The following is a 26,791-nucleotide window of genomic DNA, read 5'->3' as shown; positions in this document are numbered from 1 at the left end:
TGACAGGTCTCAGTGGGGCAGTTTGGCTCCCCAGGGGCATCCTGAAAGTTTAAAAAATTTTGGTTGTTTCAATAAAGGGGGTAGTTCCTTTGGCGTTGGTAGTTCCATTCGGTGGTGGTGATGGATGCTAGATGCCTCATAATGCAGACATTGCAAAGCCAGCTCCTCCCAATGAAGAATTGTTCTGGGGGACGGTATAGCTCAGTGGAAGAGCATGTGCTTAGCATGCACAAGGTCCTGGGTTCAATCCCCAGTACCTCCATTAAAAAAAAGTAAATAAATGAACCTAATTATCTCCCCCCCAAAAACCAAACCAAACCAAAACAGAGAAGCACAGGGAAAAAAAAAGAACTGTCCTGAGTCCTATGTATCTTTTTAACATCATGCCAGAACAATCACGCAGGTGAAAAGCCAGTTTCATAGTCACATGAGCCAAGAAATTGTATAGAAGTTGTCCTTCATTTTGTCTGGAACTATCGACTGTTAATCCATCATTTTGGAAAAGCACATCACCCATGGCAACACTGCTTACATAGTGATAGAGTCACCAAGACAATACCTCTATGCTGGTCTGCCTTTCCCCTTCACAATGATTGTATGTAGTTATACAAAGATCCTCATTTAGCCCTTATTTCAGAATGGCAAATATAAAGGAAAAAGTGACAGCAATATTCAATTAAATATTGTCTTCCGTTAAAGGTATACTTATCCATTGTAAGTTCATGCTCTGCTAACTTCCTGTATGATTTTATTATGATGGCTTTCCCTTTTAAAGTTAGGACACTACATTGCTCTGTAAAAGAACTATATGTGTGGGGAGGTACACCCCCTGTTTATAACATATATATATTTTATCTTTTTCTTTTTTAATTTTTACTTATTTTTTTATTGAACTGTAGTCAATTACCATGTGTCAATTTCTGGTGTACAGCTCAATATCCCAGTCATGCATATACATACATATATTTGTTTTCATATTTTTTCATTAAAGGTTATTACAAGATATTGAACATAGTTCCCTGTGCTATACAGAAGAAACTTTTTAAAATCTATTTTTATGTATAGTGGCTAACATTTGTAAATCTCAAACTCCCAAATTTGTCCCTTCTCACCCCCTTTCCCTGGTAACCATAAGATTGTTTACTATATGAGTCTGTTTCTGTTTTGTAGATAAGTTCATTAGTGTCTCCTTTTCTCTTTTGTTAAATTCCACATATAAGTGATATCATATGGTTAACATATTTTTTTTTATACCTCCCATAAATAGGGGTTGTTGGACCTGGTTGGTTTGGGACTTACTGATATACCAACAACAAAATCTGCAGGAAGGCAGTAGATCTGTAGCTCTTGGACAAGCTTTCAGAAGGCTTAGAGTGCACTTGATGGGACAAGGGGCATGTGAAAAGCCTAATCAGCTGTCAGGATCATGTCCTGATGGGGACTGAAGCCAGACCTAGAACAACAAGGTGAGAGTGCTGGGCTTGGCTTAGCCAATCACAGAGCCCAGATTGGAATCTTATCTGAACTCACTGTAGATCTGGTGGAGGAGGTTAGATTAATAGTTTTTTTTTTTAAGTTAAAATTAGGTTAGACTAATAGTTCTTGAGTGCCTGCTGTGGGTCAAGCCCTATGTTGGGGGCATGTACCCACCCCACCACAGTTTGAGGGTAGATGCTATTAACTTTTGCTTTACAACCAAGGAAGCCCAGGCTCAGTTAAACCCACTTGGGTGAGGCACACAATGATCTCTGGGTAGAGGCTGGTCCACCTTCAAAGCTCTTCTGTCGTCACAGACCCAGATGGCTTCCTTCTGCCCAAGGAAGTTTGTATTTATTTGGTTTTTGATAAGCAGTCACTTTCTGGTTTTGATGCTTTGTTAGGAGTGGTTTTGCAACCTGGATAGCCACAGGGGGCTTCCTCAGGAAAGGGGGGCTTCCTTGGGAAATAACTTGTTTCTCAGGGTCAGTCCTGGACATTCTGACTTTTGGCTGAATTGGCACCTGGGACATGTGGCTCAGTGACCCACTGCGCCTTGCTGTTCACCCCAGTGTGGCAGCCTCTGGGCTCATGCTCCCTGCCTCAGCTGCTCCCAGGACTGGCTGGCTCTTAGCCACCCCCACCCCTCCACCCCGTGGAAAGTTCTGTAATCCTCCCAGCCTGCTTCTGTTGGCTGGTTTCCTGCCCCTCCTCGGGCAGGGCATTTTAGGCTCCATGAGTTGATGTCCTGCAGGGGGCTTTCCTGTGGCCATTCTTTTCCAAGAGTGGTTCAGAAACTGCAATCCCCCTAAGATCTGTCCACAGCCCTGTCCTGAGCTGGGCTTCCACAGGAGGTCCCCAGTTGGGTGGGAAGTGTCCAGGACAGGAATGGAGGCATGATAGCATGTTTCTGCTTTTCAGAGTGGGGAGTGTTTGCTTGAGTCTAGGGGGAGGGATGTCACTAAATATGGCTAGCTCTTGAATTCTTTCCTGCTTGAAGCCAAGGACCCTCATTTGGCAGGGTGCTTCCAAGGACTCCCCCAAGACTTGGGACATGGCCATCCTCTCGTGCCCCGTTTTCCTGCAACAGAGGGGCCTGAAGTCTCACAGACACACATGCACCCCCTCCCACCCCAACACACATCCACATACAAGGCCCCTGGGCTCTGCCAGGAAATGCCAGGAGTCATGTTTCTCCCCAGGCCTTGGTTTCTTCATGCATGTATTATGGGGTCAAGCTGCAAATAGTTAAAGGCCCCTCGGGCACTAGCATTCTTTAGTTTTAATTAATTAAATGTGTTTTAGGTCCTTCCTACAAAATCTGAAGCCTTCCTTCCCATATGAACTCCATCTCATTCACCTGTGTGTCTTTGGGATGATCATTTACGTTCTCTGGGCCTTAATGTCCTTGTTTACAAGTTGGGAGATGATGAGAATCACCTGATCTGAGCACGTTAGCCCATAAATAGGGCTTTAGATGTAAAGGTGCCTAGAATATTTCTTGGCAAAGTATCTTAGCTCAGGCTGCTATAACAGAATACCATACACTGAGTAGCTTAAAGAATAGACATTCACTTACCACAGTTCTGCAGGCTGCGAAGTCCAAGATCAAGGTCCTGGTGGATTTGGGTTTTGGTGAGGGTCCTCTTCTTGGCTTGCACATGGCTGCCATTTCACTGTGTGCTTGCATGACCTCTTTGTGCATGGGGAGAGGGGGACGGGGGGAGAGAGGGGTGGGGAAGAGAGAGAGAGCTGTCTGGTTTCTCTTCTTGTAAGGACACGAATCCTAATTATGAGTCTCTATCCTCATTACCTCATCTAAACCTAATTACTTCCCAGAGCCCCCACCAGCACATTGGGGATTAGGGCTTCAACATCTGAATTTGGAGGGGAGACATTCAGTCTATAACAATAAAGATTAGACAATATGGTTGAATTGGTGCATTCATCTGGGAAGAATAGACAGACTGCCTACTGTGTGTGTGACACCAGCAGTGAAGTTGTACCACAGAGGTACAGGGAGGAATCAGGCGCGGACCCTGTTCCCCAGTCAGCTGGCACAGGAATCCTAGATGAAAGGGAGGTGGCAGCTAAGAAGGAGACTAGGGAAAGCAGATCCTATGATCTGAGGAAGAAATAAAGCAGAGGGGTGGGGGATGGGGAGCAGGGAGGACATGTCTGGAATCCCAGAGTTACTCTTGATGAGCAGGCATTGGCAGGAAGCCCCAGGACCTTTTCTTACCCTTCAACGCTGAGAATGCATGTCTGCTGGGGAACAGCAGCAAGAGGGTGTGGTGGTATCAGTGCCTGATTCACCAGCTCTGGATGGTACAAATGTCTGGGACTTCTGATGGGTGGAGGTGAGGGTGAGAAAACCCAGAAACAACCTGCTTGACACTTTCAGGGTCTTAACCATTCTGGCTGGGAAACTGGGAAGTGCTAAAGGGTGGTGCAGAGGAGGGCAGATGTGCTAACAAGGAATTTCATCCTAAGAGTACTGGATGAGGATGATGACGGTAGTGACGACACCCCAAATTGGTGTCATGACAAAATTTTGCAAGAAGATGGAATTGGGTACCCTCATTAGTGTCATTTTTATTTAGATTTCAAGATTCCATGTAGGTGTCATTGAAATTATCTATTAAAAATACTGTACAAATAACTACACTGCATTCCACTTCTGCTAAATTAGTGTATGACCACATGGACAAGTCATGAAAAATGTACTAAGAATTATTTCTTCTGCAAATGAAGGGTGATCCTTGTGATCCTGGTAGGCACTTTCACTTGAATATTGTTAGATGATTCCCAGCATTGCTCAGGAAAATAAGCTACTACTAGAAGCATTTTTGCCCAACACCTATGTCTCTGTTCTCCATTTTTGTTGGGGGAGAGGAGGATGGGAGTGATATTTCCATTGAGGGAATTTTCCTGTCGCTTTTCTTCAGGCATCAGTGACCTCAGTGGAAGTCTCCAGGAAAGAGACAAGGAGCAAATCTGAGTCACCCATTAAAATCCCAAAGGCCTCTCCAGAGACCCATCTTGAGTCGTTGTTATGAATCACTTTGTACAGTGCTCTGCAGGCTGACTTTTTCAGGAGCTCCAATTGATCACAAGTGACTAGTAAGTTGGTTTTTAAAGAGGGAGACTGAAGAAGCCAGGGACCCCCTGGGGCGGGAGGGTTCCACCTTCCCAGGAGGGCGGGTGCCGCTCCCGCCGGGCCAACAGGGGGCGCGCACATGCCGCGGGGCCGGGAGCCAGGCGGGCGTCGCGCCAGGCTCCGGGCGTGCGCGCGCCCGGCAGCGGGGCCGAGCACGCCAGGGCTGCGGAATGGGGCGGGAGCCACGGGAGGCATTTCCGGGCGGGGCGGGGCGGGGAGGAGCGGAGTCGCGGGCGGCGGGAGCTCCAATCTCGGCGGCGGTGGCAGCAGCGGCAGGGGGAGCCTGCGCCCTGCAGCTCGCGAGTCAGTCTCGCGGTGAGGAGGAGCTAGACCGGCGAGAGAGTGTCCGAAGGAAGGAGCGCGGAAGCTGGGAAGGAGAAGGTGGGACGCGGCCGCCGCGACTCCAGAGAAAGGAGGAGGGTTCGGGCTGGGGAGGAGGACTTCGGGTTGGGGTAGGGGAGAGCAGGGACTGAATGGGAGGCGGGTCCTGGCTGGGGAGAGGGAGGAGTGTCCGGACTGCGTGGGGTCCTGTTGGAGAGGGGTGAGGGGTGCTGGAAGAGCTAGGAGAGGTGGAAGGGCCGGGCGGGCCGGCGGGCTAGCAGATGCGGGGCGGGCTCGGGTTCGGGCTGACGGTAGGGGCGCCGACCATCTGAGAGGTCTGCATGAGTGGAAGGTTCGCGAGTGGTGGGGGAGGGTGCTAGGGCCGGGAGGGAGCGGGATCTAAACTCCACTCGCACGGCGGGGTAGAAGTGGTCCTGCGGCGGACAGGTTTGCTGATCCGTCACCGGAGAGAAAAGGGTTGTGGAGAGGGAGTGATGAAGTCGAGAGAGAGGCCAACCTGTTTTTAAAGTGAGTCCGGTGAAGGCTGGACTATGGGACTGGGCTGCCTTTAGCGTCCGGTCCTCGGCCGGGTTAGTTTGAATGGGCTGGCCTTTTCGGGGCTGCCTGCATTGGTCCGGGACTGTTTGGGCGTTTCCCCCGGTATCTACCTGGTGGAATTGCTTTGTGGGAGGGTCTCTGGACGGGTTTGGTCAGCTGTGGGAGGAAAGCTGAGTGCCAGCAGGATTCTGATTCGCTGGTTGGGGGTGCTAGGGGTGGAGTGTGATAGCTGGGAGTGAAATCTGAGCTCTCAAAGAAGGGAGAGAACCATTTCTCTGCTGCTCTGGGGAATCTAGGCGGGCCGACGGAACGGTTTAAAGCTTTAGAAGTAAACAAACCTGGTTCCCTTTTGCAGAGGGGAGACACGGAAAGGACGGGTGGAACAGGAAGATGCCGAGTACGGACATTCTGATGTTGGTGAGTCTTTTCCAAATACCCTTTGTTATGAGGCACTTGTCCCTTAAGTTTTATTTTCAGTCCAAAGGATGAGTGTGTAGATTTCACCTCTGATGCTTGCTTTTGGTAGCTGAGCATCGCTGCTATCTTTTGTTTTGGGTTTAATAGTTAAGATGGATAAGTGACTGAATTAAATATATGAATATATATATTTAATGTATTTGAAAAATCTTTTTCAAAATTCTTGCAGTTGATTTTAATCTCTCCCTTCTTATACTACCAGAGCAGTTTTAAAACTTCTGTTAAATTTTGTCTGGATTTGTCCCATGTTAATTTGTAAGTGTTTGTCTCCTGGACTAGAGTTGTGAATCCCCAGAAGGCAGATATGTTGTTGTTTTATCTGCTTAGAGATGTATAGACACCTGTTATGGTGCTCTGTGTATAGTAAATTGCTTAACAGATGTTGCTGAATTGAGTTAGTTTGTACTTTCTTTTGTTGGACTGATGAGTATGCCTGCTTTGGTAGAGGCTGTTTATTCCTCTCCTCCTGAGATCTGTCTGTGCTGATTTTTCACTGAGCAGGGAGGATAAAATTGCCAAATGAGTGTTTACCAAAATGACGTTTTATTCTTGGGACATTTATGATTCCATAGAGGCTTTTTATTGATTTTTATATTTTTCATAGAGGTTCATTAGTGTGAGAATTGTGGGCAGCCCACGACTTTAAAATAGCAATGTAGAAGTTGTGTCTACATTTAGTTTTTAATAAGTCACTTCTTTGAATCTGATTTTTTTACGCAAAAACATTGATTTAAAAACAATTCCTTTCCCTTTATCTCACTATCCCACAGAGTTGGTAGTTGTCACTGGGAAATTGGCAAAAACTAATATTGAGGGTTTATTTTTTTTTTTTTTCCTATCCAGTGCTGACGTCCTATAGTGTCAATGCCTGTAAGGTCTAGGGGAAAGATAAAGAGGGCAGCTAAATTGTGATTAGTTCTGGTTTGAGGTGGGGAACAAGGATGATTTTTAGAGACATAGATACTTGGTTTATCTACAGAGTTCACCTAAAATAGTTTCTTGCCTCAAGTTTCATAGATTATCAGTAGATAATAAATAGCCCTATGTAATTTTAAATTCTTATTTAAAAAAAAAGTTAGAAGAATTGGAAACTATTAATAAGCAAAAGGAAGTGACCCCCAGTAATTCCACTACTCAGAGATAACCACTGTTAGCACCTTGGGGAGTTAATGCAGAGTGATTTGCAATAATTGACAGTTTCTGTTTTGTATTCTGTAAATCAGTACGTATATGTAAATTAAGATTCCTGTATGTTAGTAGGATGTACCTCTGTGCCCAGAGATGTGCTTATCACTTCTTGGGCCTAAGAGTTCCCTTTAGCAGTCTAAGCAGTGAGTGCTTTTATTTAGAAAATTAACTTCGGAGTTAATTTTGTTCTGAAGTATTTCTCTAGTTGTCACCACTACTTTTCACTTCCTCATTTGAAAATCTAGATTTTTAGGGGTGTTGCTTTGCTTGTTGGTGTAAGGAATTAATTCACGTGGATAACAACAGGCCCTTGAGAATCATGCCTCTGAAGACACTGTACATGTTGCTTGAGGTGCTTTCTCTGGAACAGTTGTCCTTTCTTTGTGCTGTGCTGAATGGTAAGGAACCAATGACCAGGGCTGGGTTTTCAATGGAGACACTAAACTGTCATGACCTGAGTTCACGGTGTTTCTCTGTAGCTGTTTTGTGCAGTATGATGCATTAGGCATGTCTAATTGGGAAGAAAGGACCCCAGTTACTAGAAAATAACCAATGCAGGGCAGCGAATCATATAATCCCAGAATTAGAAACAATCTCAGAAGTCATGTGATGCAACTTCTTGCTTATATTGGGTGTAAATCCTTTTTAGAATATCTCTGGTAAATGAATAGCCAGTCATCCATCCTTTCTTCTGGGGGAATAGATGGGCATAAGCTAGGACACAATATAAGGTGGATTCAGAAATAATAATGTCTGATGGCGAACATTTATTGAGCATGTATTATGTGGTATGTGCATTTAATTTTCACAAAAACCCTTTGAAAACAATAAACCTCCTTTTATAGGTGAAAAACTAGACTTGGAGAGGGTACCATAGCAATGAAGTAGTGGAACTGTGTTTTAACTATAGTTGGTCTGATAGGATTGAAAACCACTTACATGGACAGTATGCTATGGTAATAAAACTTGAAGATGGACTGGAGTCCATATATGACAAACCTTGGATTCCAGATGAAGGCTCTTGGGCTGTTAGCCCTTAGTGCTTTCCCCCTCTTGATTTTGCCCTCATTTGATTAAGATGGTTTGCCTGCTTTTTTCCATTTGCTCATTTATGCCATAATACTTTCCACCTGTGTCTCAGTGAATAAATTGGGTGAGTGCATTCATCTGAGAATTGCGATGCTTTCAGAGGGAATTCAAGTCAGGAAATTATTTAGCAATCTTTCTTCACTTTGGCAATCAATCTTTTCATCCATATTCTCCTCCTTCCTAGTGCTGAGGGTCTGTAACACTTTGCAAGTTGCCAAATACTCCTAGCTTTTAAGCAGAAAGGTACTTTATAAAGCTAAGTCTACTCCATAGATCCATTGAAATGGATGACTCAGAATTACCAAATGCCCCATGGTAGTGCTGGGTGGGGCTTGAGTGATAATTTTTTATCTAGGGTCGAGGTTCTCAACCAAGGGTGATTTTTATCCCTCTCTTCCTCCCCCAGGGGCGTTTGGCAATGTCTAGAGACATTTTTAGTTTTCATACTTGAGGAATGCTAGAGGTCAGGGATGCAGCTAAACGCTTACTGTGCCCACAATTAAGAATTATCTGACCTGAAATATCAGTAGTGCCCTGTTTGAGAAACCCTGACCTAGGTTTCTTAACACAGATAATGGCATCTGTGTCGTCCTTGCATTCATATGGATGAGGGGGCATAGTTGCCTCCTTAGCTCAGTAGGCAGCGTGTCAGTCTCAAATGGATGGGGCAGTGAGTCTTAGAGTTTAGTGGGTCCGTTACAGAGTTACTTGGGTTATTTTGCCCTTGGGTCAAGTGCTGCTTCTTTGGAATATATACTGGAGAGTGTGCAGCATGATTTTCTGCAGCACAGTAAAATTCTGTAGAAATGCTTTCTTTTGCAACATTTCTGCAGCACTCTTTTCTTGATTTAGAAACAGTAAGCCTGCCTCAGTTTTGTTTTTCAGGTCCAAAAATCAAAGTCTTTCTAGATCTTAGAACTTTATCTTTGACCCTTGAATCTTTTTCAGGGATGCTTTCTTTATGAATCTCAAATGAGGTTTAGGCAATAAACTGAAAAATTGACACTAAAAGCTCATTTCTGTTATTTGAATCTGGTGTCTTATTTGTAGGATTGTCTAGAAGAAAGGGAAGATTCATTGGGACTGGTAGAACATTAAAAATTTTGTTGACAATTTGAGTGGCTATTGCAGGACGAACACTGTTTTTAGCATTGTTCCAGCTTTATAAATAAAGTATAGTAACAAGTATGATAATTTCTCCGGCCTTTGGCCTAAAGGAAAGGGGAGTTATAAACAGATAAACCCCAAATCTCAGTCTTTGGCTTGACTTGGCAGTGTGTGTCAGAAATCTTTAGTAACATTTACCTTCTTAGTTAGACTTTGCCTGATCTCATATTACACACAGTTTGTACACATTGGTGGCAGAATTGGGAATCAGCCTGGGATGAAGACTTTTCCGCAGGGAATTGAATCAGTTCACATGTGGAAACATACAGAGCACAATTACTGAGAGAAAAACCATGCTCTGGGGTAAGTGGAGATAAGAGCCACTGGGAATATGGATGCAGGCAGGCTGAAAGTAGTCTGTTGGGTGTATCAGTTATCCCCTGGCTTATACCAGCAGTGTGATTGCCTGGGATCAAGGAACACCAGCAGGGCTTGGTGAAACACCTGAGGACCAAGAGTCATTATCATTGTTAGGCCCAAAGGGGCAGGAGAGGGAGTAGTTTCTGGAACCTTGAGAGAACTTAGCTGAAGGAGAGGGTAACTTGTTAGGAATGCAGCCACTGCTGACCAGTGACCTAGCAGGAAGGAAATCAAGGGGAATAAATACTTCAGACTTTTTCTTTTCCCACCCTGTGATCTGCTGGAGCCTTTCGTTGGTCAAACCCAACTGGAAACCAGAGGATACGGGAACCTGGGTGATTTAATGCAAAGGACAGCCCCGTGAGGCACATAACAAAGTTGGGGAAGGTTGGTTAGAGGTTCTGGAAGAGCAAAGGGAGGATGCCCCGCATGCTAAAGTCAAGGTCAAGTTAGTCCTGAAAGGTACAAATGAGAAGGTAATGTTTGAGCAGAGTCCTATGAAGAACATAGAACGTGGAACATTATAGAAAAGGAATGTGCTCACTGATAACAGAAGGATAGATTCAGAGGCCGAGTTGTCACAGCTTCACAGCTGCTTTGTTCACATACTAGCCTTAGAATCTTAATTGCCAGAAAGTCCTTTAGAAATCCTGCAGTCCTGCCTCTCTTGCCATGTAGGAATCCGTTTCACAATGCCCAGCCAGTAGTGAGTGCGAAATACTCTCTCAGGGAGTCCTTTCCATCATTGCATAGCTTTTATTGTTAAAAATTTTGTTATTTGTCCAAATCACTGAATGTGTCACGATTAGGTTTGGCTGTATATAAGAGGAAAATCTAAAGGAACAGAGATCCTTAGAAGATAGAAATAGATTTTTCTACAGTAAGAGAAATCCAGAGTAGACAATTTGTAGCTGATACCACCATTCCTAGGTCTTTGAGGAGGTTCTACTGCTCACGGTGCACCCTCTCTGGGTCCAGGATAGCTATTTTGAGCTTGAGCTGTGAGGTTCGTGTTTCATTGAACAGAAAGAGGAAAGGGAAGAAGCTTGCCCATCTTCTTAATTTATTATACATACAGAAGAGTGTATAAAGCCCATATCCTCATTTTAAAGAATAATAATAAGATAAACAATCATTTATCTACCATCCAGTTTAAGAAATAGAACACTTACTCTCAACCCTAACCCTGGTTATATCTCCTTCCCTTTTCTCTAGAAATAACTACCATCCTGATTTTTGGAATAATTATTACCTTGCTGTTTTTTTTTTTAATTGTGTTACCATCTATCATTGTATTCCTGATTTTAGTTTTGTTTGTTTTTCAACTTAATATAAATGGATTTATATGCACTTTTGGTGATTTTCCTATGTTGCTCATTATTTGTGAGATTCAGTCATGTTGTTGCATGTAGTTTAGTTCATTTTCATTGTTGTGTAGCATTTTATTACATGATTACCATAATTTTATTTGTCCATTCCACTGATTAGAGACATTTGGGTTGTTTCCAACTTGGGACTTTTTTGAACATTACTGTTATGAGCTTTCTTGTATATGACAGTGATCACAAGTGTAGAATTTTTCTGTGATTTATTCCTAGGAGTGGAATTGATGGATTGTAAAGGGTATATATCCTTAACCTCACTAGATAATGCCAAACTTTTTTAAAGAAGTTGATACAGTTTATATTCGTAGGAACAGGATATGAGAGTTCTTGTTCCTACACAGCTTGACAAACTTTGATATTTATAAGGCTTTTAATTTTTTTGCAAATCTAGTAGGGATGAAATTTAATTGATTTCCATGTGCATTTTCCTGATCACTGAGGTGTTTTCCTTCTAAGTGTTTATTGACCATTTGAATTTCCTGTTTTATGGGTGCCTCTTCAAGTCATATGCCTTATCAATTATTTATCTATTTCTTTTTGTAGTTCTGTTTGTTGCATATAATTTGAGATGTGGTTACTAGGTGCTATAGTTTTAAAATTGTTACATCTTACCTAGTAAGTTGTGCTTTTTATCTAATAGTGCTTTTTGTCATGAAATGGGCAAACTGTAAATGATGAATGAATGACTTCCTGTTGTATAGGCAGAAACTGCAGAACATTCTTCCTAACCTGTTCTCCTGGCACACTGGTTTATGTGTCCTTTTATCCTCAGAACTGAATCGATCATTTTTGAATTAAAAATATGGAGTCTTCTTTTCTGAGGTATAACTTGTATATAGTAAAGGGCACAAATCTTAATTGTACAGGCTAATAATTACTTGCATATGGATACACTGTACTCACTGCCTAGATCAAGATGTGAAAATTGTCCAGCATCCCAGCAAGCTCCTCATATCCCTCCCAGTTGATACCCACCAAAGGTTGTCATTCGTCTCACTGTGGACTGTTTTGCTGATTTTTGAACTTTATATACGTGGAAACATACTATATTTTCTTTTGTGACTGTCCTTTTTTGCTGAATGTTGATTATAGCTGTGTTTCAGCCATGGTCTTATGTAGCAATAGTTTTAAAAATTAATGCTGTGTAGTTTTACAGTGTATAAAATATTGAAATTTATTCATTCTATAGTTGATGAACATTTAGGTTTCTTGTTTTTGGCTGTTATGAATGACACTGCTACATTGTTGAACATGTCTTCTGGTAAACATAGGCAGAATTGCTGAGTTATGAATTACATTGCCAAACAAGTTTCCAGAGGGGTTGGATCAGTTTTGACTCCTGTGGGGTTTTCTTAATATATAACTTTTGGGTTTAGCTTTGAGCAACAACTCCTAAGTTTCTGTTACCTGCACACTAGACAGTGGAGAGAGCTTTGAGAACTCTTTCCTGAAGTAGTGTAGGCACTCTTCAAATGTGAAATGCCTTTCCTTTTCTCTGCATTCTTGTTTATCTAGTCTATAACTATTAATAAACATTCGATAGAAACAAGCAACCTTGGCTCTTTTTGAGTATTAAAAGGGCTCCGTTAAGGGCACAGTTTAGATTTGTAAGACAGCATTTATAGCAGTTAATTCCAAGGCTGAAATCATAATGCTCTGGAACTCTTTGGAACCCAGGTAGCTATTGTGGTATATTTACACTCTGTGCTTGGTATTGAGAAGACCTTTTTTGGAGGCTTTTTCAGAGAGGCATTTAAGTTCACTGCTTTGAAGTGCATTTTGGCTGATAGGTCTAAAAAGAATATATTAATCCTGCCTTGAGTTCTAGTCTTAATGGTGCTGAGTCTTTGAGACAGTTGGGGCAAATTGTTAATTCTGGCTCAGATTCTAACGGGAAGGAATCTAGGACAAATAAGAAAATGCCGTGGTGGACCTGCTCCTTGTTTCGCAGCCAAAGTGGATGAAAGCCTAGATTACATTACCCAGCCCTTGTTGACAAGCTTAAGATTTCATATGCTTTCCCATGAGTCATGACTGTAGCGGTTGGCAGCAGTCTACCTGGGTGACTGAAATCAGGTTTATGGTCTGTAAACATAAGTAAGTAACTGGTTTAATCCTGTTTTGTGGGTAGGTAAGGGGACCCTTGCAGCCTACTGATTGAATTAGCTTGTTGAAGGCTAACAGTTGACTTAACATCGGTCTTACAAAACTGAGGAGCAGCTCACTATTAACATGCATTTATTACCATCTATGAGAAAATACAGCATAGGCATGGGAATCAAACCAAAACTTCTTGTGGCTCAACTTTTGTGACTTTGCTTGGGACATTGCAAAGGTTAGTTTTCCTTGCTGCTTATTGAAAAGAAATGGAAAATGTTTATCATCAGAGAATACAGATTCATCAAATATTTAGTCAAGTGTTTATTGCCTGCAGTTATTTGCTTATTACCTTACTGCATTAAATATTCACAACAACCCTGTGAGTACATGGTGGTGTCTTTTTTTAACTTGTGAACTTTTTGTTGAGTAAATAACAATGGCATCTATTTTTACCAATGAGCAAAATCCAATTGCATAGAGGTCTAGTAAGTGCCAAAGTTCACACAGCTTCTAAGTGAGAGCTGAAATTAGAGAAGTCTGTGAACACCAGTCCAGACTTTCTAGGACACCACAGCTGCCTGTCAAACACTATTAACACGACTCTCAAAGAGTCCACAGGACTAGTGATGAGATGTCAGTTCAGGATAATACTCAGAGGTGGCTGTCCTTTTCAGATATCCTGGGTAGTGGCTGGAGTACATGTTCATGAAAAAAACACGAAAACTATTTTTAGACAATTTCATCATTTTAGCAGTTAGTAATTCTATTTATAGACTTGGAAAATATACCTTTAGGCAATAATGACCCTTTTTGTCTAGTTTATACATAATTGCTCTACAAATTTCTTAATTATTTTTAGATACTTAGAGTTGCTTTCATTTGGAGTCCAAAGCTTTTGATCTCTGTTTCTGGAATTGCAAAGTTTCTGCTGTCTTTGGCCTATATGGCAACCTTTTTTTGTTTGTTTATTTTTTTTAAAGAAAGTCTGTAAATCCAAACAATCTTAAGTGATTGGTCTTAGCTAAGAGAACATTTGCTGAGTCATAATGCTTTTTTCTTTAAAGTATACGATCCAGTGGCTTTTAGTATGTTCACAGAGTTGTACAACCAAACCACCACAATTCTAGAACATTTTCAGAAGAAACCCCATACTCATTAGTCATCCCTTCCTTATGTCCTCCCAGCCCCCTAGTCCTAGGCAACGACCCAAATCCTTTTTTCTATAGATTTCTATTTGGAACATTTCATATAAATGAAATCATATAATATGTGGTTTCTTTATGACTGGCTTTTTTCACTTAGCATAATATTTCCAAGGTTCATCCATGTTGTAGGATGGATCAGAACTTCATTCCCTTTTATTACAGTCATGAGGCTTTCCCTAGAGAATTTTGAGTAATGGATATATCCAGTAATGTTTGCTTTATGTAATAGGATAGTTGTCATATTAGGGCTACTTCTGTGATTCATGTTAGAGAACGGGTTATTAAAACCAAGGAATATGGACACTAGTGACTGGCCCTCAGGATGTCCTGAACCCTTTGTAATTATTTGCAAGATTTTGTATTCCCAGTTATTTTTTTGGTTGGGGGGAGTTTAGGGGACTGAGAACAGTGAGCTTTTGTTGAAAGATAACATTTATAGGTCAGGAATATTAAAATAAATATGCAAATAGAGGCAAAACTTGTTTCTTCCACAGTGGAATGGGAGGGCATTTGAACCTTTACGGGGCGTGGCAAATTTTACATGTTGCTAGATTAAGATCAGTTTGCATTGCTATCAATTATCTACAACATCCAGAATTGTAAAATAACTTCCAAATAATCAGAATCAGAAAACCCAGAAGAATGTTCTAGACAGTGCGTAATTTTCCATCGAAAGTGCACATTTTCTCTTACGCCTTCAACAGATTAACAGAAAAGTCTCAAAGTCTTCCAACTGTTAATTTTAAATTTAGAGTCTTAGTTCAGTTTTAAAAAATAGCTCCTTTGTGACTAGATTTTGAAGGCAGACTTTCCAAAGGTGTTTATATCCGTTGAAGGTCAGTCAGAGACTCAGGGGTAGGTGTCTCATTGATTGGTTTAAGTGGGATTACAGGTTAGAAATCTCCAGAGAATTAGCCTTTGCAGCTTACGTAGGGTAGCCTTTTAGGCATATATTCAGTATTTCTCATCTTTAATAGTAGCATGACTTTTGAAGGGAGAGGATTTCTGTAACTAGTTGTAATTTGAAAAGTCTGTCTTAACTCAGTGACAAAGGTAGATAGATAATCCTATTAATAAAATAAGTAAGCAGTCTGACTGCGTCCTCAGTTGTGGTATTCTCAGGGAAGTCGGGACTTCTTTATGTGTGAAGAATGTGGGATTATTTCTACTAGGCCTTGCTTATCATCCAAGGAGTTCTCATTTTCAGTCTTCAGAGGATAATGACTTCTTTTGTACTTCGAAAGGTAACTTCTGTAAGTTATTTGAGCTACTTACTGTAACAGACTCTGGGAGTTCATAGCAAGTTTGGCAACAGTACATGCTCAAGTTTGCAGGGTACTTTCCACGCACATCTTCCCTACTTCCCTTAGGCTGAGAATGTATTTACCAAGAAAAGCCATAATTGCCCGTACGTCTACATCCCACAGCCCCTTTCTCTGCGTGTTAAAATTGGTTTTACGCATTTCGGCATCTGCTGGTTTAAGCTCCCTGTAGTGCCTTTCTTGATACAATTCAGAAGAGAGGTGTTCAGAGTTTTTAGCTGATAGAATTCGCACCTGTCTTTACTTGCTGCCTGGTCCTGACCATGAGTAAATAAATAAAAACTTTTCGATGACCATTTGGCAGTCTCTGGGGCTGTCAGCTTTTATGAGCCCAGGAGCTTGGATTTTCCGTGAGTGCATTCCTACTGACTTGAGAACATTGCACGTCTGTCTCCTTTCTGAGGCCAGGATTGTGTCTCAGTGATGATGAGGTGCTTTGCCCAAATATTCCAGTGCCAAGTGTAGAGCAGTTAAGCTTCGTAAGTGCTTGTGGACTCGTACTGGGCGTGTTTATCTGACTCTCGAGGCGTGATTGGAAGGGAAAACATGGACAGTTAAGCTTTTTGAGATGAATTTCTCAGAGACTGGATCTCTTGACTCACATGGTAGAATTTGGGCGAAAGTATATGGTTTGCTTTTTACCTCCTAAGCAATGATGACTCAGTTCCTTCAAACATTTTTTTTTTTTTGTCACAGTCACTACTGGTTGGTTGGAATGACTGGTTTATTGCTCAATTCTTACTTCTTTAATGGCCCATGGGAGTTTTCCCTTTGGGCTTGTGATCTGTTTTTGCTCATAAACTTTAATGCCATTTGAGGCTCTAAAGACAATAGTGTTTTCTCACCTGTTTACTTTGCTCTTTGAAGTTCCCCAGAATATAATATGAAAGAGAATCAGATTCAGTTAAAAACTCTTTTGTTCTGTTTTTAGGGCAGAAGTAGAGGAAGAATAAGTACTTAACTCTTCGGCTTGCTTTCTTCCGAGTTTTAACTTCACCCCCTTACCTGAGTCTCAATCTTCTGAGTACCATTTGATCTTCAGACATTAAGGCAGTGGGCAAACTGGGTAAAACAGGTTTTTCTTTTCCTCAACAGTCCATTCCTGCTTTAAAGCTCAGATTTCTTGCTCTTCTGGAAAACTGTTGATTGTTGAATTGTACAGTTGTATTAGAGGTGAGGGAAGTAGAAGGAAGAATAAAACAAAACAAATCTTTTCATCTCTGCAGCATTGCAGGGTGGAAGATTTTGATTTTCATTAGTATCTGGCCAAAGAATAAATATTAGTCAGGAGCAATTAGTTGACCTTATGAATTGATATGGCCGGGCCCTGACTTTAACACTTCCAGGATAGCTTGGTGGATGTTTTCTTTACCCCCATCTAGTAATATGTTAACTCAATTATTGGGTAATTCTTTTATAAAAGGAGAAGATGGGGAGAGAAGGGGGCTTTTATAGTATAGAGAAAGGGTTCATAACCAAGGATGTCTGTCACAGTCACCTGGGGGAGGTTTTCCAAAATATGTATTTCTGGGCTCCACTCTGTATTTACTGAACATCTGGGGGTGCGGTGTTCTGGAAAAGTGCCTTGGATGATTTTGATGTGTTCTGCTGGATAGCCCCCACTAAATAATGGAGAAAGGATTGTTAGTGTTTGTATTAGCTCCAAAGGAAGAAGCACCATCCAGTGTGCGTCTGGAAGTGTCTTCATTCAGTGTATTCTCTTTTAGAATGCTGCTTCTGGTATAAGACATTTAATAGGGAAAAAATATCACTGCCTAATTGGCAGTTGGTTAAGTACAGTATTAGTTCTCAAATTTTTTTGAGGAAAAAGCTGTGTGGATAATGCCACTATGGGAAGTCTGCTTATGGAATCTTGTTCTCTTGAAGTGATTTAGGGACTGAAAGAGTTTAATGTCATGGGGGAGAGCTGTGGCTAGTACTGATAGGAAAGTAACTTGTGATTGAAGAATTCTGAATCTCCTGGACTTAGGTCCTCCAACACATCATAATCCTGTCCTCACAAAAAATGTTGAGAATAAATCATAACTATAAAAAGCACTGAGATTGTGTTGAGTGGAAATAACCTTAGTGTTAACTCCCTTCACTACATTGCATAGCCACATTCTAAATTTAAGGAAGACAGGAGTGAAATCACTCGAAGTCACTGGTTTTAAACCTAAAGTTCATGATCCATTTAGAGGGATGCAGAATCAATTCAGTGGGTCAAGCATTTAAACAAAGAAGAGAGAAATAGGAAAGAAATGTAACTGTATCACAGGTAATAAGGTGTTAGGTATTATTTTGGAAATTTTTGTTTTGGTTTCATATCTTTCTGTTGCTATGTGTACTAGTTTGTGTTATAAAATACATTTCTGTGGGACTGGATTGGAAAAGCTTGAAACTCATTGGTTTAAAAAGTAACATGCCCCATATTTACAAAATTAGTAGACTGCTACTCTCATGTTCATGGAAGTATCTTGCTCCCTTGAAGTGATTTTGGGGGTAAAAGAGTTCAGTATGAGAATAGTAGATTACCAAACTCCCATACATTCTAGCAGCTGCCTTTTGTCTAATAATGATTAGGATTATATTACTATTAGGATTTTGATGTCCTTTAGGCATCAGCTAAAACCTAAATCTTTATTTTTTTTTTTTATTTTTTCATGGATTCTTTTTAAAAAATATTTTTATTGAAGTATATTCAGTTTACAATGTTGTCAGTTTACAGTGTACAGCACAATGTTTCAGTCATATAGGAACAGATGTTCATTTTCATGTTCTTTTTCATCATAAGTTATTACAAGATACTGAATATTATTCCCTGTGCTATATGGTATAAACTTGTCATTTATCTACTTTATATATATTAGTTGGTGTCTGCAAGTAACTTCCAATTTATCCCTTTCCCCCTCTCCCCTCCCCTGTAACCTTAAGTTTGTTTTCTATGTCTGTGGGTCTGTTTCTGTTTTGCAGATAAGTCTGTCTCCTTTTTTTTTTTTTTCAGATTCCACATATAAGTAATACCATATGGTATTTTCCTTCCTCCTTAGCTTACTTAGAATGACATTCTCCAGGTCCATCCACGTTGCTGCAAATGGCATTATTTTATTTTTTATGGCTGAGTAGTGTTCCATTGTATAAATATACCACAGCTTCTTTATCCAGTCATCTGTCAGTGGACATTTAGGTTGTTTCCATGTCTTGGCTATTGTAAATAGTGCTTCTGTGAACATTGGGGTGCATGTATTTTTTTGAATTAGAGTTCCCTCCAGATACATACCCAGAAGTGGGATTGCTGGATCACATGGTAGATCTGTTTTTAGTTTTTTGAGGAATCTCCATACTGTTTTCCATAATGGCTGCACCAAACTACATTCCCACCAGCAGTGTAGGAGGGTTCCCTTTTCTCCACAGCCTCTCCAGCATTTATCGTTCATGGACTTTTGAATGATGGCCATTCTGACCGGTGGGAGGTGACACCTCATTATCGTTTTGATTTGCATTTTTCTGATAATTAGTGATATTGAGCATTTTTTCATGTGCCTATTGGCCATTTGTATGTCTTCCTTGGAGAATTGCTTGTTTAGGTCTTCTGCCCATTTTTGGATTGGGTTTTTGTTGTTGTTATTAAGTTGTATGAGCTGTGTGTATATTCTGGAAATTAAGCCCTTATCAGTTTCATCTTTTGCAAATATTTTCTCCCATTCCATAGGTTGTCTTTTTGTTTTGCTTATGGTTTCCTTTGCTGTGCAAAAGCTTATAAGTTTAATTAGGTCCCCTTTGTTTGTTTTTTGCTTTTATTTCTGTTGCTTGGGTAGATTGCCCTAGAACGTGCTGAGATTTATGTTGGATAATGTTTTGCCTATGTTTTCTTCTAAAGGTTTATAGTGTCTTATCTTATGTTTCAGTCTTTAAGCCATTTGAGTTTATTTTTGTGTATGGTGTGAGGGAGTATTCTAATTTTATTGATTTATGTGCAGCTGTCCAGTTTTCCCAACACCATTTGCTGAAGAGACTTTGTTTACTCCATTGTATGTTCTTTCCTCCTTTGGTAGAGCTTAATTGACCAAAACTTTGTGAAACACCAATCTTTAGATTGGAAATGGGATGAATAAAATGAAAAAGGCTGATTAGCTTACTCATCCTTATTTGACAGTAGCTTCTTAACGTTAATATTTTGAATCTTCATACTAAAGTTTATCTTTTTTTCCTTTAATATTATACTTGTGAAAGATTTATGGGATTCTTTGCTACCATTTTATATACATTTCATTGGGTGAAGTATTTTGTTTTTTTCCTCTAGAGGAATATATTTCCGATTTTATAACTAAGTGTGAAGGAAAGAGTGCTTTACTTATGGAAGTTTTATTGAAACTACTGTTAAGCAAGGTTTGGAGATTAAACACCCACAGACATCCACACACACCCACAGACACACATATACACAGACATTATTTTGTGACTATTCTATGTCCCTTTTAGATAAAGAAATGAAGGCACAGATTGGTGAAATAATTTTCCTGGAATTGTGCAATAAGCTAGTGGCCTTCATAGATGACCATTTATAGTTCTTATATTTCCAGAGACACAATGTGTAGATTAAGTTGAAATAAACAAAAGCCTAAGTGTTGTAATTATAAATACATATGCAGGTGTATAGAGACAAAAAAAATGTATTTCTGTAAGTAAAAAAGATGTGGTGGGAAATTGTAATTATATTAAGCTCTTACGCTATCTCTATCTAGATGTTTATCTGTAGTCATGACCTAGCTGTACAATTTTAGTTTGTTGTATGTTACCATATATCCAAGGTATATTTGGCCAGGAACATAAATTGTGAAAAGAAAACTCTTGGGATGGCACTGAATTGTAATGTGTTAAGTGATCCTCTGCCCGTAAACACTGAGAATGAAGAATTGAGAGAGTGCTGAATACTGTCGGGAGGCCTGGGTTCCTAGTCTCTACTCTGACTCAAGCCCATCTGAATGAGCTTAGACATACCTTTCCACTTTGGGGCCTCTGTAAAATGAAAACGTATGCTTGATCTCTGAAGGTCTCTTCAGCATTTAGATTGTATGCCTCCCCAGGGCTGGAATATTGCATCAGAACCCAGCCTGGGGTTGGTGCTATTTGCGAGGCCCCAAGGAGCGGCCTCATCCTGTTTTCCAAGGAGATAGCATACATTACCCCACAGAGCCCTCCAGTGCAGTGAGCTGCCAGTGTTGTGAGGTGCTTCTTCACTAGGGACTAGCCTGGGTTGTTTGTAGTAACCTAGAAGGATCTTGGAATGAGGCCGGGAGATGTAATTTCTGTGACCAACAAGTTGCCTATTCAGAGAACTTGCTAGAACCCATCTAAATACAGTATCATTCTGTCACTGAAATAAGAGAATGTAGGAGGAGAACCTCTTAAGGAGATCAAGGACTTTGAATTCAAGGACTCCGATTATCTTCTCACAGCAATTGCAAAAAAGATACGCTTTTGCTGAAAATAATTTTGTAAATGTTAGCAAAGAATGCCTTCATATTTTAATAGGCTTTTAAAAAATTAAAGTAGTTTGCATTTGTTGATTCTTTGCTCTTTCCCTAATACGAGTTATGTTACCTTTTTGCTCAGTCAGTGCTGTGAAGAGTTGATAATATCTACAGTCATCTTTTGATATTGGTAATCTCTATTTTCTGGGTGAGTTAAAACTAGAATCACCAGAGGAAAAGTTGATCTAAATGATTGTTCTTCCATCACACACACTAACCATTTGGTTTGATCCCAGCTTTAACACTAGAAGATTCTTTATAATGATGGAAATTATGACATACCTTTGATGATGATAGACTCCTCTGCTCTTTCCCGGGTCTTAACCGACACTGCCACTGCTGTGCAGGACTGAGACTGTTCATAGCAACAGTGGGCTCTAAGGAATGGCCACCAAGAACTGTGAGAGGGTTGCAGATAAGCTGCGCTTCCATGGATACCCCTCTGGGGAACCCAGTACTTGCCTAATGCCAATTATCTTATGCCACAGCCTAATTGCTAAGGGTATAAATGTTTTCAACAAACATTATTACTTTTTTTTTAATTGAAGTACAGTCAATTATAGTGTGTCAATTTCTGGTGTACAGCACAATGTCCCACTCATGTATATACATACATATGTTTGTTTTCATATTTTTTCATTAAAGGTTAATACAAGATATTAAACATAATTCCCTGTGCTATACAGAGGAAACTTTTTTTAAAGTCTATTTTTATATATAGTGTCTAACATTTGTTAATCTCAAACTCCCAAATTTAACTCTTCCACCCCCTTTCCCTGGTAAGATTGTTTGCTATGTCTACGAGTTTGTTTCTGTTTTGTAGATGAGTTCATGGTGTCCTTTTTTTTTAGATTCCACATATGAGTGATATCATATGGTATTTTTCTTTCTCCTTCTGGCTTTACTTAGAATGACGATCTCTATGTCTATCCACGTTGCTGCAAATGGCATTATTTTATTTTTTATGGCTGTATTGTATAAATATACCACAGCTTCTTTATCCAGTCATCTGTCAGTGGACATTTAGGTTGTTTCCATGTCTTGGCTATTGTAAATAGTGCTTCTGTGAACATTGGGGTGCATGTATTTTTTTGAATTAGAGTTCCCTCCAGATACATACCCAGAAGTGGGATTGCTGGATCACATGGTAAGATCTGTTTTTAGTTTTTTGAGAAATCTCCATACTGTTTTCCATAATGGCTGCACCAAACTACATTCCCACCAGCAGTGTAGGAGGGTTCCCTTTTCTCCACAGCCTCTCCAGCATTTATCGTTCATGGACTTTTGAATGATGGCCATTCTGACCGGTGGGAGGTGACACCTCATTATCGTTTTGATTTGCATTTTTCTGATAATTAGTGATATTGAGCATTTTTTCATGTGCCTATTGGCCATTTGTATGTCTTCCTTGGAGAATTACTTGTTTAGGTCTTCTGCCCATTTTTGGATTGGGTTGTTTGTTTTTTTGTTGTTATTATTAAGTTGTATGGGCTGTTTATATATTCTGGAAATTAAGCCCTTGTCAGTTTCATCTTTTGAAAATGTTTTCTCCCATTCTGTAGGTTGTCTTTTTGTTTTGCTTATGGTTTCTTTTGCTGTTCAAAAGCTTATAAGTTTAATTAGATCCCATTTGTTTATTTTTGCTCTTATTTCTGTTGCCTGGGTAGACTGCCCTTGGAGAATATTGCTAAGATTTATGTCAGAGAATGTTTTGTCTATGTTTTCTTCTAGGAGATTTATCATGTCTTGTCTCATATTTAAGTCTTTAAGCCATTTTGAGTTTATGTTTGTGTATGGAGTGAGGGAGTGTTCTAACTTCATTGATTTATATGCTGCTATCCAGTTTTCCCAATACCACTTGCTGAAGAGACTGTCTTTTTTCCATTGTGTATTCTTGCCTCCTTTGTCAAAGGTTAATTGACCACAGGTCTGTGGATTTATTTCTGGGCTCTGTTCTGTTCCATTGATCCGTATGTCTGTTTTTATGCCAGTACCATGCTGTTTTGATTACTGTAGCTCTGTAGTATTGTCTGAAGTCTGGGAGAGTTATTCCTTTAGTTTCATTCTTTGTCTTCAGTATTGCTTTGGCAATTCTGGGTCTTTTGTGATTCCATATAAATTTTAGGATCATTTATTCTAGTTCTGTTAAAAAAAAAAAGTCCTGAGTAATTAGATAGGGATTGCATTAAATCTGTGGATTGCCTTGGGCAGTATGACCATTTTAACAATACTGACTCTTCCAATACAAGAGCATGGGATAGCGTTCCATTTCTTTAAATCATCTTCAATTTCCTTAATCAATGTTTTGTACTTCTCCATGTATAAGTCTTTCACCTCCTTGGTCAGATTTATTCCTAAGTATTTTATTGTTTTGGATGTGATTTTAAAAGGGATTGTTTCTTTACTTTCTTTTCCTGCTAATTCATTGTTAGGGTAAAGAAATACAACTGATTTTTGTATGTTAATCTTGTATCCTGCTACCTTGCCAAATTCTTTTATCAGCCCTAGTAGTTTTTTTGTGGAGCTTTTAGGGTTTTCTATATATAGTATCTTGTCATCCCCTTACAGTGACAATTTTACCTCTTCTCTTCCAATTGGATCCATTTTATTTCTGATTGCTGTGGCTAGGACTTACAAGATTATATTGAGAAGAAGTGGTGAGAGTGGGCATCCTTGTCTTGTTCCAGATTTTAGTGGGAAGGCTTTCAGTTTTTCACTGTTGAGTACTATTCTGGCTGTAGGTTTGTCATAAATAGCTTTTATGATGTTGAGATATGTTTCCTCTAAATCCACTTTGGTAAGAGTTTTTATCATAAATGGGTGAATTTTATCAAATGCTTTTTTTTTGCATGTATTGAGATGATCATGTGGTTTTTGCCCTTTCTTTTGTGGATGTGGTGTATCACAGTGATTGATTTGCATATGTTGAATCATCCTTGTGTCCCTGGGATGAATCCAACTTAATCATGGTGTATGATATTTTTTATGTGCTGTTGGATTCTGTTTGCTAATATTTTGTTGAGGAGTTTTGCATCTATGTTCATCAGTGATTTTCTTTTTTGGTAGTGTCTTTGTCTGATTTTGGTATCAGGGTGATGATGGCTTCATAGAATGAGTTTGGGAGTACTCCCTCCTTTTTAGTCTTTTGGAAGAGTTTGAGAAGGACTGGTGTGAGTTCTTTGTATGTTTGGTAGAATTCCCCAGTGAGGCCGTCTGGTCCTGGACTTTCGTTTGGAGGGAGGTATTTTATTGCTAATTCTGTTTCATTTCTAATGATCGGTCTGTTCAAGTGGTCTATTTCTTCTTGATTCAGTCTTGGTGAACTGTATGTTTCCAGAAAGTTGTCCATTTCTTCTAGGTTGTCTAGTTTGTTTCCACAGAGTTGTTAATAGTATTCCCTTACAATATTTTGTATTTCTGTGGTATTGGTTGTAATTTCTCCATTTTCCTTTATTTTTGTTCTCTCTTTTCTTCTTGGTGAGCCTGGCCATCAACAAACATTATTTGAGAACCTGTCCTCCTTCTAAGCTTTTATGCTCCTACTAGAACATTGCATGTAGATATCCAACAGGAACATAACTCAAACCAATATTATCTTTTTCTCAAAATTTCCTCTACCGTCTGAGGCTACCCTTCTTCTTGTAGTCTGCCATGGTTAATGGTGACACCACTTAATCTCTCAAACTTGAACTTGAAAATTTGGAATTACCTGTACTCTTCCCACTACATACTTTCTGTATGTAATAAGTTATTAAAGCTCTGTTTGTTCCACCTCCAGAAATGTTTTTCAAATCCATACTGCCTTTTGGCCCTGAAATACCACTTAAGGTCAAGCCCAGTTTATTTCTCCCGTGAACTATTTCAACAATCCTCTTAACTAAAATTTTTGTCTCAGGAGTGCCAGAGGGCCCGTGGCAGCGACCCTGGCCCCATCCCACACCCCAGGCCCGTCTGCCACTGCCATGGCCTCTGGTGCTCAGTTTGCAGAAGATGCTGCTGCTGAAGCTTAAGGGGCTGCAGGGGGAGCTAGTGGAGGGCTTCCGAGTGACCCTGGTGGATGAGTGTGACCTGTACAACTGGGAGGTTGCCATCTTCGGACCCCCAACACCTACTATGAGGGCGGCTGCTTCGAGGCACGCTGCAAATCCCCCAACAGCTGTCCTCACTCCCTGCGGGCCTTTTGGTTCCTGACTATGATGTTGCACCCCCACATCTACGAGACTGGGGACATGTGCATCTCCATCCCCCAACCCCAGTGGATGACCTCCAGAGCGGGGAGCTGCCCTCAGAGAAGGGAACCCCACCGAGAACATCAGGACCATCCTCCTGGGCTCAACGAACCCAACACCTTCTCACTGGCCAATGTAGACACCTCTGTGATGTACAGAAGGTGGAAAGAGAGCCAAGGCAGCAGCCAGGGGTACGAGGACATCATCTGGAAGCAGGTCCTGGGCTGAGGTGGACACAGAGGCGACGACGAGAAGGTGCCCACCACGCCCGTTGGGTATGGCATGAGACCGAGGCCCGGGTGCCAGACGGGGCTCCGACCTGCTCTACGAGGACGGTGAGGCCGAGGCCGGTAGCTGCTTCGGGGATGACTGAGGCAACGAGGGGTCCCACACCGCATTCTCACGAATAAAGTTACAGATTTCACCTCAGCCGGCCCGACTGTGGGCTCTCGGGCACCCAGGTCACCGCCACTGCCTCCTCACCTCCGGGAGGGGTGCGCTCCCGCTGGCGGGCCTGGGTCTTCTCAGCTTCCAGGCGGCGCCGCCCGCTGGGGTGTCCTCGGGGCCGCGTGAGCTGCGTGCGGCTCGGGGGCCTGGGCGCCGCGGACCCCGTGTTGGAGCCAGAGACTTGTGGGCCCAGCTCGCGAAGGGACAGGTTAGCTCGAGGTCACCTCTTCCCTGCTTTGATTTGTTTGGAATCCAAATAAAGTGACATTATAAGAAAAAAATTTTTTTTATCTCTAATCTCTTCTATTCCTCTCTCATGAAATTATCTTAAAAAAAATTACTCTCTTGATTAATAACCCTTGCCTTTTGTTTTCATGGTTCTCCAGTTTGCTTTTTTTTTTTAGCCTCAACATTGTATTCTGGACATTTTTCCATATAGTTTACTTAAATCTGTCTTCTTTTAATGCTGCACAGTATGAGTACATAAGATGTAACTATTTCTCTATGAATGGACACTTATGTTATTTAAATTTCTTTTGCTGTTACAAAAGGATACTGAAGTGGATGTCCTTGAAGATGCCTTTTAAAAAATTTTTTTAAACTTTTTTTTAAATTGAAGTATAGTTGATTTACGATGTTAAATTAGTTTCTGGTGTACAGCAATAGTGATTCAGTTATACATATATATATTCTTTTTCATTACAGGTTACTGCAAGCCATTGAATATAGTTCCTTGTGCTATACAGTAGGAGAACATGTCTTTTTGTACGTAG

At 40.7% G+C, this 26,791-nt stretch overlaps 2 protein-coding genes and 1 pseudogene across 4 annotated transcripts in view; 2 read left to right on the top strand and 1 right to left on the bottom strand.

Annotated features, from left to right (window-relative positions):
- The window catches only part of TBATA (thymus, brain and testes associated), a 34,526-nt gene extending 28,920 nt beyond the window's left edge, over nucleotides 1-5,606 (bottom strand). The window contains exons 1-2 of the mRNA XM_072971355.1: nucleotides 5,475-5,606; nucleotides 3,056-3,171 (exon numbers count right to left, since the gene is read on the bottom strand). The gene's annotated coding sequence lies outside the window, so the exon portion shown is untranslated. The remainder of the gene's footprint in view (nucleotides 1-3,055; nucleotides 3,172-5,474) is intronic.
- SGPL1 (sphingosine-1-phosphate lyase 1) overlaps nucleotides 1-26,791 on the top strand; it is a 73,880-nt gene that overhangs the window by 15,603 nt on the left and 31,486 nt on the right. The window contains exons 2-3 of one of the 3 annotated variants that reach the window (XM_072971351.1): nucleotides 4,425-4,599; nucleotides 5,871-5,932. In XM_072971351.1, the coding sequence (XP_072827452.1) occupies nucleotides 5,906-5,932 (27 nt within the window). In that variant the 5' untranslated portion in view covers nucleotides 4,425-4,599; nucleotides 5,871-5,905. Of the gene's footprint in view, nucleotides 1-4,424; nucleotides 4,600-4,853; nucleotides 5,018-5,460; nucleotides 5,486-5,870; nucleotides 5,933-26,791 lie in introns of those variants that run through there. The other 2 variants (XM_072971350.1, XM_072971352.1) reach the window with 2 other exon arrangements.
- Nucleotides 21,727-26,009, top strand: LOC140699525 (ubiquitin-conjugating enzyme E2 R1 pseudogene; annotated as a pseudogene).

Source organism: Vicugna pacos, chromosome 11, assembly GCF_048564905.1.
Source record: "Vicugna pacos chromosome 11, VicPac4, whole genome shotgun sequence".
In the NCBI taxonomy this organism is placed as follows: Eukaryota; Metazoa; Chordata; class Mammalia; order Artiodactyla; family Camelidae; genus Vicugna; species Vicugna pacos.
Note: the sequence above shows the minus strand (reverse complement) of the source record. Positions and strands in the feature narration are given on the sequence as shown.